We start from the raw sequence: 14,037 nt of genomic DNA on the forward strand, positions 1-14,037 counted from the left end.
CATTTTCTGTTGACCGCAAGTCGTATAATCCTACACCACACATCTTTCCGGGGGAGTAATGAAGAAAACACGGTCCATTGCATCATACTCTGCGGATGCTTTTGATGGCGCATTGAACAGACGGTGGGGGGTGGGAAGGGAGTAGGAGGAGATATTTAGACGAATGTGGCCATTTTCTATTTGGGAAAATATCTGGACATTAGAGAGAAATAGAGAGAGAGATGATAAGAGAGCTCCTGGCCCTCCTCAACATCTAGGCAAAAGCGGAATCTCTGGGGTAATCTTGGCGGAGCCGTCGGCTCGAATCAACCTCCAATAAGGTGGAGTGTGTGTGTGCTGTTGTGCCTCTTCTTTCTCCTCCTCTTTTTTTTTCGTTCCCTTTGCCAGTCCCGCGGGATGAAATACAAGTGAACGTTCCCCTCTCTCTCTCTCTGGCGCACTTTTTTGCTCCTGGTTAGGAGGAGCGATAGCATGAAGAAATAGGAGAAGAAAAAAGGAAAAAGCTCCAAGGCAAAAAAAGCAACGACGAAAAAGATCCACGAACTTGCCGGTGTCGAAACAAATTGGATTGCCTTTCATATTTATGTTTATATCTATACTCTTTTTCTTTCCCCTATGTAGAGACAGACAGATACATACGTGTACATGTATAGGAGAGAAAAAAAGAGGGGGGAGTTGGAAAAAAAAAAAAAAAAGATCCTGGCCGTCATGATTTAGGTTCATTTGGGTGGTGAGGAGGAGTGGATGGGGGTTGGGGTAGGGTGGGGTAGAACTCGGCGAAAAAGAGACACTCTAGGCGACGAGGTGCGGGTTGGCGAGACTTTTGATGTAATAACAGTCGCCAGGAAAAGAAGAAAAAAAAAGTCGGCGGCGGATGCAAGGCAATGGTGATGGTGGTAGGAGGGGGGTATAGGAGGCAGAAGGAGGGAGGTAGAGGTATTAACTAGCTTAGTTCAACGACACGAAAAATAAGAGAGAGAGAGAGAGAAAGAAAAAAAGGAGGCCGAGAAATACATAAAAGAAAAAAAGATCCCGCCGTCACCCGTGATTTATATGCCGGGATCAATCCGTCCGCCTCACTTTCTACCCTACCAACACACACACTGCGGGCCGCAGCAGTCGCGGCCGTTTTTCAACATTTTTCTTATCGGTTTTTGCGGGTGTGGCAAGCCAGAAAACCCCCCAACACTCACAAAAAAAATATGAATCAGTCAACAAGAAAAAAAAAAGGCAAAGCAAAAGCAGGCACAACATCTAAGAGTTAATCTTAGTTATTAGCCTATTCTCTGCCGCCTATTCGTCACCGTCATATAACAAAACAAAAAAAAACCTGTTGAAATTTACTTCGGTTCGATTCTCCAAACAACATCAACAACGAGAGGGGGGAAAATAAACCACCCCAAAACTTTCTTGTTTTTCTTCCAAATAGAAAAAAAAAAAAATCCGGGAAGATGAAGACAAACGATGCGTCGAGAGCCAATCTATCGCCATCTAAACAGACGTGACCGGCGGATCAACATTTTAACCCGTAGGAAAAAAAGAGAGAGAACCTAACACAACCAAGTTTGGGTTATAGATATCAAGTGACGCAACAAAAAAGGAAAATAAAAATAATAAAAACAAAACAAAAGAGAGGGACGATAACGAGCGATTTGGGGCGTCCCTTTTTCTCACTTGAAAAAAATAAAATAAAAAAAGAGGAAAATGTTATAGAGGCCGTTAGAGTCACACAATAGCAGTTGCAAACTAATGGTGCGCACGAACGGGAGGGAAAAACAAAGAGAAAAAACTGCATGTAAAAATAAACAAGCGCATGAATGTGTGTGCGCCACATTTGCGGCAGAACAACAGAAGCAGCAGCAACAACAACAACAATGGGAAAATAAATATCAATTTAACGGGCCCGCCAGGAAAGCGAAAAAGAAAAGAAAAAATGCTGGTATAGAGTCGTGTAACAATCAACCGATATCCACCATTTAGTCTATTGCCCTATTCGGTACTAGCAAAGAGTAGTAGTAGTAGTAGTCGTAGTTACTCCGGTCGGTGCACCACTGTTACCAGCAGCATAAGAAGAAGAGGAACACACGGGAGCAGGGGCCGGGGCGTTTGTATCAGTAACAGCCTAACAGCCTGACATGAAACGACTATGTCGACTGCCTACAGTCATGAACAGGTTCATTACGGGCAACTCTGAGGAAAGAAGAAGAGGAGGGGGTACACTACTACTACTAGTAGTCCCTTCTGCCCTGCCCATTACACAACTGGTAGTAAGCAGTAACCTGCCACTAGTGCTCTATCTCCCCCATTATACATCAAACTCTACATACATGATGAACACGAAACTTGGACTTGCGAGCCCATTATTCCTGCCGCTACAAAAGCATAAACGTTAACTTTCTCTCAATATCAAATAAAAATCCCCGCACAACTCCTCCAACAAATGATCCTCTTTCACAGAGCAGCGAGTTTACCAGCTTTTTGGGTTGGCTCAAGGTAAGTCGAGGAACAAAAACAATTTCAAAATAAAATAAAAAAAGGAACAGCAACAAGACAAAGTAGTCAGTCACGGACTCGGGTGCGATGGAAATAACAAAAACAAATTAAATAAAGAATTCCAAACCCGTTTTAGGTTACGAGAGAGAGAAAAGAGAAAGAAAAGCGTGTCTGTATTTCTTCACGGCAAGTGCCTAACAGTTCTTCAGTCACCGTCTAGCCTACATTCCATACAAAATAAACACATTTGATAAGATTCAATTCAAGAAATGAGGGAAAAGCACAGAAATCTAACAAAACTTTACTGTTGAACTGTGTAGCACTTAAATGTTTAAAATTTTAGCAGTTGCAGTTTAACCCATAAAATTACCTATTGGGCTATTGCTTTGCAGCCGCACTGAGACGAAACTTGGATTGTTCATTGCTTGTTGAAATTTTATATTACATGACGGATAAAGTTAGTCTTTTAATCGGTCGGCTAAAATAAAACGTCTACGTCACTTTGGCAGACTTGCTCACTTATTTTTTTAATTCGCAGACGACAGACCACTTTTTTCTAAGCTGGATATAACAACGTTGCCACGTCGATAAATAAAATGGTGGGATATTTGGTTTGGAAGTTGGAATTTAGAATTTCAAATCACTGAATCACAGAATCAGAAACCAGGTTTTCGAAGCGAAATAAATGTTTTCCTGCATAAACGAAGAGAGAATGATTCTGACGATTCTTTTTTTTATTGCCAATATAAGACGTAAATATAATACTTCACTGATGTAACAAATGTGTGATGAAATGATGGGTTAAAAGGTAAGAAGAATACAAAATCAAATTTTGAGATTCGATACAAGTTAGGGGAAATTAGAACAAAATATTAACAAGCCCGATTAATAGACATGAAGTAGGATGTAAAATATCCTCTGCTGCCGGACATAATAAATGATGCGAAAGCGAGATGGATAAATTCAAAGATAAATTAATCATAATGGTTCCCTACACATTGATTCCCTCATCAGTTTACTAAACAAGGAAAAATAAGATAAATAATTAAGTCAGGCCCACACCCACTTCGAAGTTGGTGCTCAAAATAACAAAGTCGATTCTGCCTTTCGTCATGTGGATATCACTTGTCTTCAATTTTAAGTATCTTACCAACTAATTCTTTGCTCTTTTGTGCTACCGCGATCAAAACGAATGCAACTTTGACGCTCACAACTCCTAATCGAATCCTTGAGGGAGATTAGCTAAAGGGGTTGGCTTAACTAATCTTCTAGTGGAATCAGCCGAACTGCAGCTGTCGCCGCTGGAACGCAAACTAGGCGAAGTTGCACCACGAGGCCCCAACAGAGAAGCATTTGGAGTTCTATGAAAACAAATTAAGATAGGTAAACATTTAGGAGTCAAAATATTATTGGTGTAGTAACACACGTGAGTGGTCGACGAGTATGAGCACTGCGAGTTCGACGAAGTTGACCCTGACCCGCGGAAACGACGCTTACTGGACTTTCAGCTGGAACGGCACCAAGCGATCGACGACCATTTTGCATACGATTCCATCCCATACGGCTTCCACTATAAGTTTCAGAATTAAATTAATTGATTAATTGTGGTAAAACAGATAAAATTATCTTACAATGTGTTAACTGCTTCGACAAAAGATTCTGAAGTGGATTCTTCGTTGAGTGTATCGTTTTCAATTTCTTCCAAAAGTGTGGAAGAAATGGGTCCAATGCTGTCTTCATTAACGTTGATCACGGTTTCCTCGGGAGGCGCGTTAGTAGTACTGGTAGCTTCAACAGGTATTACGGTAGTATTATGAGGACGACGAGGCCGGGGACGTCTGGGAGCGACTGTTAGACCATTTAGGGCTTCCAGCAATGAAATGGCCTCATAGCCCATTGGAACACAGTCATCGAGATGAGTATACTACAGAACCAAAACAATTAAATTCGATTTTTTTTGCGACATTACAAAGGCTGTTTACTTCTGTGGGTGGTCCCTGAACCTTGCGCAAGGCTCTAATTTGCAAGAGTGCACGAAATGGGGCCCGGCAAATAGGGCAGTTATTGGCTTGATACCGCAGACTGTCGGCGCATAGTTGACACAGGCACAGGTGTCGACAAGGTAGAATGAGGGTATCTCGCGGCTCGGACATGCAAATAACGCATTCCCCACCACCTTCATCGTCGTCTTCTGGATCACAGTCTTCCAATACTGACCCAGTATCATCTTCATCAGCCTCAGCTTCTGGCTCTTCCGATTCCTATGTAAAATTTAAGTAATTAAATTGCCTGAAACATAAGTAAGAACATTTGTTACCCTGTGGTGTACAAGTTTGTTTTCTATTCCATAAATGTCCTGAAGTAGATAAGCTAAATTATCTACATACAGCTTCTGTTTTAAAGCTTTAAGCACATATGATGCATCTGAGGAGTGTTCTATAAGACAATAAGTAGCTTGATGTTGTTTGGGATCTGGAAATAAACAAGTCATAATTTTAATTTCAAGTTATGTGGAAATATAATGGAATATTTTTAGACATACCATCCCCTTCTTCAGCTTCACACACTATGACTACAGGTATTATGTCTCCCTCTGTTCCTGGAGAATTATCTGCTATCCGTGTTGTCCACTGGCCAGATGTGTTAATACTTGTTTGGACTTGAATTTGAGGTTGCTGGATATTACATGGGCTCCAGGTTACTGTAGGCTGACTAAAAACTTGTCCTGCCCCAGGTTTATAATGGAATGTTTCTGGTGGAGAGCCACTTCTTGATACATAACTGAAAAGGGGAAAAATACATATTTAAATAATTGATACAAGATTTTATGGAAGCTAAATTACCGAACTCCTCGTGCCAAGACTTCCTCTGCACAGCCAAAGTATATGGTAACTGAACAAGAAACATCTGAATCGAACACAAATTCCACAGTGTAAGACGGTTCCTCTCCCCTATCTGAGGCAGGTGCTGTGCGTAAAAAACGTACAGATTCTTTCCTTACATTCACCAGGGCTCTAAGGGTCTTTGTTGGTTCATTGGTTTGTGGTGCTGAATATGGAAACTAAAAGAAACAAATATTAATGTTGAATATATCTTAAGATGAATATGTAAAAGTGAAATAGGTAACATACAGGAACAGGCCGATTCCCAAGGAAATTGAGATCTGAGTTGTCCCCAAACAGATAAGCTTCTGGCTGTTGCACATCAAACCTCTCACCTCCCATGATGAAATAATTCGAAAAATAATTTCCTTGTTTAGGAGGATAACGATACATTAATGGATTTATGTTTGAAGACTGATCTGTCACGTCCTCAGTGACAACACCATTTCGGCTTGCAAATATTCCCATAATGAAATACTTGATTTTCTGGAAACCCTTAAAATTCTTAAGCTTAAAGTACTTTTGAATCCTTTTTTTAAATAACTTTAAAATCAATGCTTCTCTCGAATAGAGGAGACTAAAATACAGACAACACAACAACACGGGAAGACATGACTCAATGGCGCTAATAACCAACTCTAATTTCTCTCACAAGATGGACACAAAATACATTTGGTGTTCAACGCTTCAACTGTTCAATTGAGATTTTAAAAACCGTAGGAGATAATTCAAAGAAATTATCCAGTAATTTAAAGCAGAGCAAAAACATTTCATAATATAAATTTAAATTAGTTCCAATGATATTCGCTGTTGCGACACATCGATACTGAGAACTTTCACGTAAATTTGATTGGTAACTGAAAGACTCTCCTTTTTCCCTTTCATACGGCTTGAATGCAACAATGCGTCTTTTCCTACTCCAATGTCTACAAAAGCCCCAAAATCCGTGACATTGTTGATTCGACCTAATCAATATCGCAATTGATTAAAAATTGATACAGCTTTGAAAAATGTAATTATAAACCTCTGAGTTCTTGTCCAACTTTGATGTCAGCCAATGAAGTTACGCTTCTTTTGAACAAAGGCTTGTCGAATTTGGTACGCAAGTCATATCGGAGCGGTTGCGATATGCTTTGTAGTATTTGCTCAATCTTGCCTTCTGTTTCTTCCAGTTGAAGGGCGATTTGGCCTGACGCTAATACAAAAAGCATAAAACAGTCGTTAACAGATGCCTGTAAAACTAAAATGACTAAACCAAAATCGTACATTTAGTAGCGAGAAACACTTGCAGCTTTCGGATGAATGACTCATGACCAATTTCCTCGAGATTTCCTCCAAACAAGTCAATTATTCTGCAATTTCAAAAAAGTTTAAATAATAAATAAATGAACAATTAAGTGTGGGTTATTACGTTTTTGCCAAATCATAAGATTCTGGATGAACGCACGTACGATCTAAGGGATTAGTCGAAAGGCAAACAGCTTTTTTCCCGCGAGATCCTTTGCTTGGCTTAGTCGGCTTTTGATCACTGCTATCGCTGTAAAGAGAAGAAAATATTAATTGAATCCGAAACGTTTTAATTGTGTACACTACCTGGAGCTTGCTGATGATGTTTCCGGAATGGTTAAAAAGCCAGCACATTGCTGAAAAGTTACAGGGCCAAGTGTTGGTACGTCAAGAATTTGTTGACGGTTAGTAAACTGCCCATGTTTTGTGCGATAGTCGATAATCTTCTTTGCTTTGTTGCAACTCAAACCGGCCACTTTACTATAAAAAAAAAAACTAGTTATCCAACTTAAAACATAAGCAGAATAATTGATTTACCTGAGTACATGAGGTGGACAACTGTTGATGTCAACGCCAACGAAAGAAACACACTCGCTAACGACACAAAAGATTTCTATCATAAGATCCAAGGTTTCAAAGCCAAATTTTTATAGGTAGAACACTTTACCTGACAATATCGTCCAAAGCCGCCTCCAGCTGTTTGATCGAAATGTCGTGCTGGTACATTCCAATACCAATGTGACGCGGTGAAATGCGAACATACTCCGTCAAAGGGTCCTGGAGCCGACGAGCAATTGAAACTGTAAAATCCAAGCCCAGTGTTAACAATCTCATAAGCTCGATATATTATATTTAGTGGTTCTTACTAGCGCTTATCACATTCGGTTCTAGTTGAGGGAATTCTTCTTTAGCTTCGGGAGAGCATGAATAAATGGACGCTCCACATTCATTAATAATGGTAAACCTCACATCGATTGGTTTAAAAACGCCTTTCTCAATCAGTTGGCTCAAAAAATCTTCCGTTTCGCGACAAGCTGTTCCATTCCCGATAGCAACTGTTGAACATCTGTAACCAAACAAACGGTGAACTTGATTTTAAATTGAACTGATAAAACAGAATTATTTCTTACCCGTATTTCTGTACCATATTTTTGAGAGACGTGGCAGCAGGTTGTCGCACCACATCTCGATCGCCAAATCGAATGTAAATAGTTTCTGTGTGGAGTACGACACCATTTGGAGAAACCGCGGCGCACTTGCAACCATGCTTGAATCCTGATCATTTCAACTAAATGGTTAAAATCAACACAAAAGAGATTTAAGCATTTTTACGTATTTACCAGGATCGAGGCCAAGAACTGTGGTATTTGGTAAAGGGGGTGATAGCAGCAAACTCTTTAAATTTTTTGCGAAGACATCGACAGATGCATGGTGAGATTTTTCAGTTAGCCGTGCTTTAATTCGTCGCTTTATGAGAGGTTCCACTATGAAATTGAATCGAAGAACAAATAAATGTAAACCAACTAAACAAATTATGTATATTTTTACCTATTCGCGTGTAAGCGTCCTTGATACTCTTTGTAATAATTATCGTGCGGAAATCACTACGTTTACTGTCTTGTTTACCGTACTTGTTTTCACAGAACTTGATCCAATCAGATTCCACGTGTTCAGGGAAAACTATTTTCAGAGACAGTATTTTCAAGTCTTCACCTCTGCTAATGGCCAAAAACTGTGAAACAACCCAAAAAACCTGATAACAAATTTCTTTGGTTAAAATAAAATAAAAAAAATGTTCTTACCAAATGAGGTTTGATAGGATTATCTGGGCTTCCTACACTAAATGTTTTGTCGATGTATGACTCAAATTTGGAAAGATCACTAGGATTCTGTTTGTCTGCGCTCCGTGATTTTGTGATACAAAGGCGGACATCTGCTCTTGTAATTCTAAGTTTTAAATGATTAATTAATTTACACTTTAAATCTTGATCGACATTTTCTTACAGTTGACTCAGTTTGTCCACATTTTCTTTATTTTTCCCAATGACATCAGCTATCACATGTTGGATCCCGAGTTCAACACTCTTCATAGAATCAAGACCTTCTACATCCACATTCAAAAGGGTCTCGATGGAAACATGTTTCACTCCTTCAAGCAAAGCTAAAGCAGGTGCTTCCAGGCCCAGTTCTAATGCTTTGGCAGCTAGGGTCTTCTTCTTTGAATCTTTAAATGGGGCATACTGCAATTTAGAATAACAGTTAATTTTCTTGTCTTGTTTTGACAATCTTTACAATACATACACAAAATTCTAGTTCATCAAGATCTTTGATGTTACAAATTGTCTCATTCAGTGAAGGAGTAAGAACTTGTTGTTTTTCCAAGGTTTTAACAACTGAGGCAATCTTTCCTTGCACTTTTCTAGAACAACATTCAATTAAAATTCATTGATTAAGTATGTTTGCAAGTATAAAATAATTTACTGTAAATCTTCCAGAGATGACTTCATTTTTCTCAGAACTTCTATATCCAGATTGCCTACCATCTCTTTCCTGTATCGAGCAATGAAGGGCAGAGTACAGTCTTCTTTGATTAGTGATGTGAATTTTTTACAAGCGGACAAAGGAACTCCATAAGAATCAGCCAATACTTCGTGAATTTCCCATGTGGCCTATATGCAGCAAAAAAGAAATATTAAATATAGAAGTGTGGTGTTACGTGTTAACATGGCATTAGGAAAGAAAAGTAAGATATTTACTTGTCCACAGTGGTCTTGTCCACAGTGGTCTTTGTATTTTTGCTGGGCATCATTCTTAGGCTGAATCTTTTTCTTTTCAATATCAGTTTTGGGCTCGGTTATTTTCCTTTCAATGTCACGTTTGGGTTGGATTCTTTTCCTTTCAACATCACTGTTGGGCTGGATTTTTGCTGCTGGCTGGGTTATTTTCCTTTCAATATCGGTTTTAGGTTGGATTCTTTTCCTTTCAATATCACTGTTGGGCTGGATTTTTTTCCTAGTTTCAATATCACTCTTTGGATAGACTCCAAGACATAACACCTCATTTTCAACATCATTAGGTCCCACATCCCATCTACTTTTAAACTTTTTTGTGCTGGGTGCAGTTGGATTTTCATCATTGTGCCTCTTCATTTTGTTCTCTTTCTTTTCACTCAACAAGGTTTAGACTGGCGAGATTCTATTGGTATAGAAGTATATAGACCTAGTAGCCTAGTAGGAAGTAGGGTATATTCGTAAGGGAAGGAATTTGTTGATTTCTTAGAAATTAGAACCACTTTTTAATAGTCAACATATTCGACTACTGCTACACACAATTTCATGCCTCGTGCCACCTGCTAATGATTTGTTTGTGGAATGAAGATTGGCCTGATTTCGCTGCCAGCCATTCAAATTTTTCAAAACAATTCGTCAGCTATTGCTCGATTGAGCCCTCTAGTGGACGAAAATGAAAATACTTTTAAACTATTATGGGCGGGCTTTTCATTTTTGGATTGGACAACTAAATATTATAACATCTCCCCTTGATCACGTTCATCTTTCAAAAGTGTTGTGTGTTCGAAAATTAAAAAAATGTGAAAAAAGAGAGAAATAATAAACAAGTTTTAGATAAAAAGTTTTACAATTAAAGGAAAAATTGTTTGGAGTGGTAAGGTAACCCAATTGCGACTTATGGGTACACGCTGGTAATACTTCATTGCGCTGTGAACATTGGGCCCCAATGACCACATTGCATAAACGAGTGAACGGTTACGGAAGACGATCACAGTAGGTAAGTATACGACTGAACAATACAACGAATACAACTTCGTGAACGTGAGAACAACTAGTAGAGATACAGGGGTCAAGTGGGTTATGATATTTGCGAAAGACGTTTTTACAGCAACGGGGAGACTATAAGATCGGAAAGTGAGTTTAGAAGAGAGGAATATTTGAACTCCTGATTTAATGTTGCTGCATATAGAAGACCGCCAAAATACAGGTTATGGATACACAGATTAGATATTGCATAAAAGGGAGGGGCAAAGAATCGAACACGAGTCAGTTTGATGTGATGCGGTGGTGATATAGAACTTCATGTGATAATGTGGATTCAATCACAAAATGTCCATGTCTGTTCTCATTAAACGAACATCGCTGCCCCCCCCCCCCCCAAAAAAAGGGGGGTTAGGCATTTTCCGAATTCCGAATCAATAATTAACGTTCGAATAATAAAAAAAACATCTGTAACTAAGTACCATATCAAAATGCCTGGGTTCTATTGTCTATAGGAACCAGGGGAGCGATCCCTTTAAATGTTTCGTCCGATTTCGCCAAACATTGAATTAATGTAAAACACAGTTTATTATTATAATTATGCGTACTGATATTATGTCTTGTGAGCAGTAACAGTAATGTAAAAAGGCTAGCGGTAACAGTAATGTAAAGAAGCTACTAAGTTGTTAATATACCTTATAAAAAACTCCGATCAATTTCTTGATTTAATAACAGCTTTAAATGGGGCGTACACCTGAACGAATCCCATTCGAGGATCAAGAGTTGGTAGAGGTTCATTCGGTATTGCTTGAAACTGGAAAGACTTGACCAAACTGGTTACGAACAAGTAAAGCGTGTTTCGGGCTAGCGATTCTCCCAAACACATCCGCTTACCTGGTTGCATGAAAATCAATAACACACGTTATAATCAATCAGTCTTTTAACCAGCTACAAAGAGGGAAAAAATGAAACTCACCAGCCCCAAACGGGAGAATCCGATCCGATTTTATAACAGTTGTACCATCAGCACTAAGATGTCGCTCGGGTTGAAATTCCTCAGGATCGTTCCAGTATTTTTCATCCAAATGAACCGAATAGAGATTGATTTGTACAATACTCCCCTTGAATAAACGCAAATAGCAAGTTATTATTATTTTCTAGCTTCAATGTATGGAATGCCAAATAGAACACAAGTTAACTGCTCATATTACTCCTATTGGTCACCTCCGTCCGCGGGATGATTTTGATTTTTGAATGTCTACGCTTCTTAGTAAAATGAGTTTGGTATTATCGATTGAAAACTAATTGAACGATTCTGTCAATTTGGCATTCCATATCAGAGAATAGTGGAGAACAAACTTACTTTGGGTATAGTGCTTCCTTGGAGTTGGGTATCCTTTAAAGCATAATGGGGAATGGAAAACGGTACAATAGAGGACAAACGTGAAGCCTCCAACAAGACAGCTTCCGTATAGGGTAAACTGGGGATTTCTCCAAAGCATGTAATTAGCCGAACACAATTACATGAGTTGTTAAGCAACAAACCTTGGACGTTGCGCTAAGGTTGGCATGGAAGATCCGCAAACACTGTCTAATTCTTCCTGCATCTTACGCTGGACATCTGGATGGTGTATGAGGTACAACAATACAAATCCTTTAAAAGGATAAAATATTTTAGTTAAAATTTTTCAGCGCAAAATAATACAAGTTTTAACAGTTGCTTAAGTATTTGAAGCTGACCAATGGAGTTGCCTGTGGTATCCCCTCCAGCGATGAATAAATCAAAAATGAGACTAATCAGCTGCTCCTCTGAAATTTAAAGACAGTGAAAATTGAATTTGGATTTAGTGGGTCACTTTCACGTTAGCATACTGTGAAATGTAGACACAGGATTGACTTTCTCATGTTTCTTCGCTTCAGAAAGATAAACATCGATAAAATCACGAGGATCGTCCTCAGAAGGGTTCTCTTCATGCTCATCTATGGCGGCCTGAAAATTAAGCGGCTATATTTTAAACAATCCCACGTGAAACACCAAAAATCTAACTGACTTACTCGAATGAAATTCTGGATAGGAACAAACATATCAGTGCGCAAGCCAATAATCTTTTTTAAAATGGGAAAGTTACGAAGCAGAACAGCAGGTATAGGCAAGTTTGATCTCACATTGTTTCCGCTCGCAACAAATAAGTCGACCATATGCAACAAACGATTTAGTTCCTCGTCATTATGCTTGTACCGTTTACCAGCAATAAATGCCCACAGGATATTGATTAAGGTAGGATTGAACAAGGCTTTGAAATCGACTACGGAATCAGGATGGGAACTGGCAGAAATTTTTATCTCTTCAATCAGTTCATGGATTTCTTCGTGGATGAGATTCTCCGATGAAGTTCGTCCAAATCCTAAATCACGAAGATGGCGGAGCGTGAACCGCCGCTGCTCACGTAAAAAGTCGCCATCTGTAAACATTATACCTGAAGGAAAATCGGATAGTTCACATTAAGTCATCATTTTCGAAAATAAAGGCCAAATCGTACTTTGTATTACCGAGCTTTTTGCCAAACGTTCTTTCCGTGATCGTCCCGCTAGATGGACGACCATTGAGATCTTCATTATGTAGCGCTTCTTTAACGGCTTCATACCCGCAAACCGAAATGAAAGGCTGAAATGGGCCCAAATAAAATCCAGTCACTGGTCCGTGGATTTCTGCTAATTTTTTCATTGCTTTATGCACATAAGGATCGAGTTTGTTCACAAAAGGTAAATATCCAATAAAAGGCAATCCCATCGGTCCTGAAATAATAAAATAATAATTGCACTGAATTCATTAGAAACTGTGAATACTGAATAGGGAAGTCGCGTGCATCCTAGATTTGAATGAAAAAAGAATCACAGTTGAAATTTTTTCGTGCACACCAGGCTTACAGTCCTTACACCCTTCACGCGATTTCCGGTGTCCTCCAACGTGTGAAAGTAACGAACTGTGTCGTAGCGTAAAACTTTAAACCCAGATTTAAACCAATTAAACCCAAAAGATGATTTTAAAAATAAAATTCCTAAACTGTAAGGTACTAAGATAGATTCTATTTTTGGTTAATCTGAGAATTCAAATAAAAAAAAAAAAAGATGTTGACTTTTAACGTACCTGGGGGAAAGTTTTTTGGCTTTCTCGATAACTGGAATATTAAAACAATGGAGAGAGCCAATAAACAGATTTCCACAATCATGTTGACAGCAAATGCAAGGCTCTTCTGTTTCGATTCACCTTTCAGATCCGACTATGTGGAGAGCGACGTGATTAAAAAATTCTCCATGGGCTCGAAGTAAAACCGCCGAAGGCGTTCTGGATGTAGCTTACGAACGGGCGAACAAAATAAAATGCTGGATAGCAACAACAACAAGTTGCAGCAATGAGTCGTAAACCCTAGACCATGCGATGGAGCGTTCGTCCTCTTTTTTTTTTCTAATTTGTTAAGTACAGCCGTTTCCGACAGTTGTTTACATTTGCGTGCCATGAATCACGTAGGTAGAAAGCTAGGATAACGCTCCCGTTGGCTATAGAAGTATGGTTCTACATTTTAAAAAATAAAACAACATCGAAA

General features: G+C 39.0%; 3 protein-coding genes across 7 annotated transcripts; all 3 read right to left on the bottom strand.

Moving 5' to 3' along the window:
• Window positions 1-3,209: 3,209 nt before the first annotated feature.
• On the bottom strand, window positions 3,210-5,960 carry LOC124349590 (probable E3 ubiquitin-protein ligase MGRN1). The gene is made up of 8 exons (XM_046800329.1): window positions 5,625-5,960; window positions 5,337-5,554; window positions 5,036-5,274; window positions 4,811-4,965; window positions 4,476-4,754; window positions 4,125-4,417; window positions 3,920-4,063; window positions 3,210-3,854 (listed from the first exon to the last, which is right to left on the bottom strand). Exons 1-8 carry the CDS (start codon window positions 5,841-5,843, stop codon window positions 3,710-3,712), a joined length of 1,692 nt encoding a protein of 563 aa, XP_046656285.1. The 5' UTR covers window positions 5,844-5,960; the 3' UTR covers window positions 3,210-3,709.
• Window positions 5,961-5,991: 31 nt separating this feature from the next.
• On the bottom strand, window positions 5,992-10,085 carry LOC124349456 (S1 RNA-binding domain-containing protein 1-like). 2 transcript variants are annotated; one of them, XM_046800081.1, is made up of 16 exons: window positions 9,434-10,085; window positions 9,144-9,331; window positions 8,964-9,081; window positions 8,667-8,902; window positions 8,465-8,609; window positions 8,211-8,394; window positions 8,003-8,146; window positions 7,793-7,937; window positions 7,529-7,728; window positions 7,330-7,462; window positions 7,200-7,256; window positions 6,969-7,142; window positions 6,787-6,912; window positions 6,642-6,727; window positions 6,400-6,570; window positions 5,992-6,340 (listed from the first exon to the last, which is right to left on the bottom strand). In XM_046800081.1, exons 1-16 carry the CDS (start codon window positions 9,809-9,811, stop codon window positions 6,159-6,161), a joined length of 2,667 nt encoding a protein of 888 aa, XP_046656037.1. In that variant the 5' UTR covers window positions 9,812-10,085; the 3' UTR covers window positions 5,992-6,158. The 2 variants fall into 2 exon arrangements, with proteins under 2 accessions (XP_046656037.1, XP_046656036.1); XM_046800080.1 differs by having other exon boundaries at window positions 9,419-10,085.
• A 924-nt stretch (window positions 10,086-11,009) lies between these two features.
• Window positions 11,010-13,998, bottom strand: LOC124349657 (methyl farnesoate epoxidase-like). Of its 4 annotated transcripts, none has more exons than XM_046800426.1 (10): window positions 13,794-13,985; window positions 13,581-13,713; window positions 12,983-13,228; window positions 12,488-12,909; window positions 12,305-12,422; window positions 12,173-12,241; window positions 11,978-12,086; window positions 11,796-11,913; window positions 11,409-11,553; window positions 11,010-11,326 (listed from the first exon to the last, which is right to left on the bottom strand). In XM_046800426.1, the coding sequence occupies exons 2-10, from the start codon at window positions 13,660-13,662 to the stop codon at window positions 11,145-11,147; spliced, it is 1,491 nt and encodes a 496-aa protein (XP_046656382.1). In that variant the 5' UTR covers window positions 13,663-13,713; window positions 13,794-13,985; the 3' UTR covers window positions 11,010-11,144. The 4 variants fall into 4 exon arrangements, 3 of the variants coding, with proteins under 3 accessions (XP_046656382.1, XP_046656383.1, XP_046656381.1); XM_046800427.1 differs by having other exon boundaries at window positions 13,581-13,611; window positions 13,701-13,981; XM_046800425.1 differs by having other exon boundaries at window positions 13,581-13,984.
• Between the last annotated feature and the right edge of the window lie 39 nt (window positions 13,999-14,037).

This window comes from Daphnia pulicaria, chromosome 7 (assembly GCF_021234035.1).
Source record: "Daphnia pulicaria isolate SC F1-1A chromosome 7, SC_F0-13Bv2, whole genome shotgun sequence".
In the NCBI taxonomy this organism is placed as follows: Eukaryota; Metazoa; Arthropoda; class Branchiopoda; order Diplostraca; family Daphniidae; genus Daphnia; species Daphnia pulicaria.

Coding starts and splice junctions, on each gene's coding strand:
- LOC124349590 (XM_046800329.1), bottom strand. CDS start 5,843: ATGGGAATATTTGCAAGCCGAAATGGTGTTGTCACTGAGGACGTGACA. Junction 4,755..4,810: donor ACAAACTTGTACACCACAGG/GTAACAAATGTT, acceptor AATTTTACATAG/GAATCGGAAGAGCCAGAAGC. Junction 3,855..3,919: donor CATACTCGTCGACCACTCAC/GTGTGTTACTAC, acceptor TTGTTTTCATAG/AACTCCAAATGCTTCTCTGT.
- LOC124349456 (XM_046800080.1), bottom strand. CDS start 9,811: ATGAAGAGGCACAATGATGAAAATCCAACTGCACCCAGCACAAAAAAG. Junction 8,395..8,464: donor ATCCTATCAAACCTCATTTG/GTAAGAACATTT, acceptor GTTGTTTCACAG/TTTTTGGCCATTAGCAGAGG. Junction 6,913..6,968: donor ACATCATCAGCAAGCTCCAG/GTAGTGTACACA, acceptor TTCTCTTTACAG/CGATAGCAGTGATCAAAAGC.
- LOC124349657 (XM_046800426.1), bottom strand. CDS start 13,662: ATGATTGTGGAAATCTGTTTATTGGCTCTCTCCATTGTTTTAATATTC. Junction 12,423..12,487: donor CTATCCAGAATTTCATTCGA/GTAAGTCAGTTA, acceptor CTTAATTTTCAG/GCCGCCATAGATGAGCATGA. Junction 12,242..12,304: donor TCCTGTGTCTACATTTCACA/GTATGCTAACGT, acceptor TTTAAATTTCAG/AGGAGCAGCTGATTAGTCTC.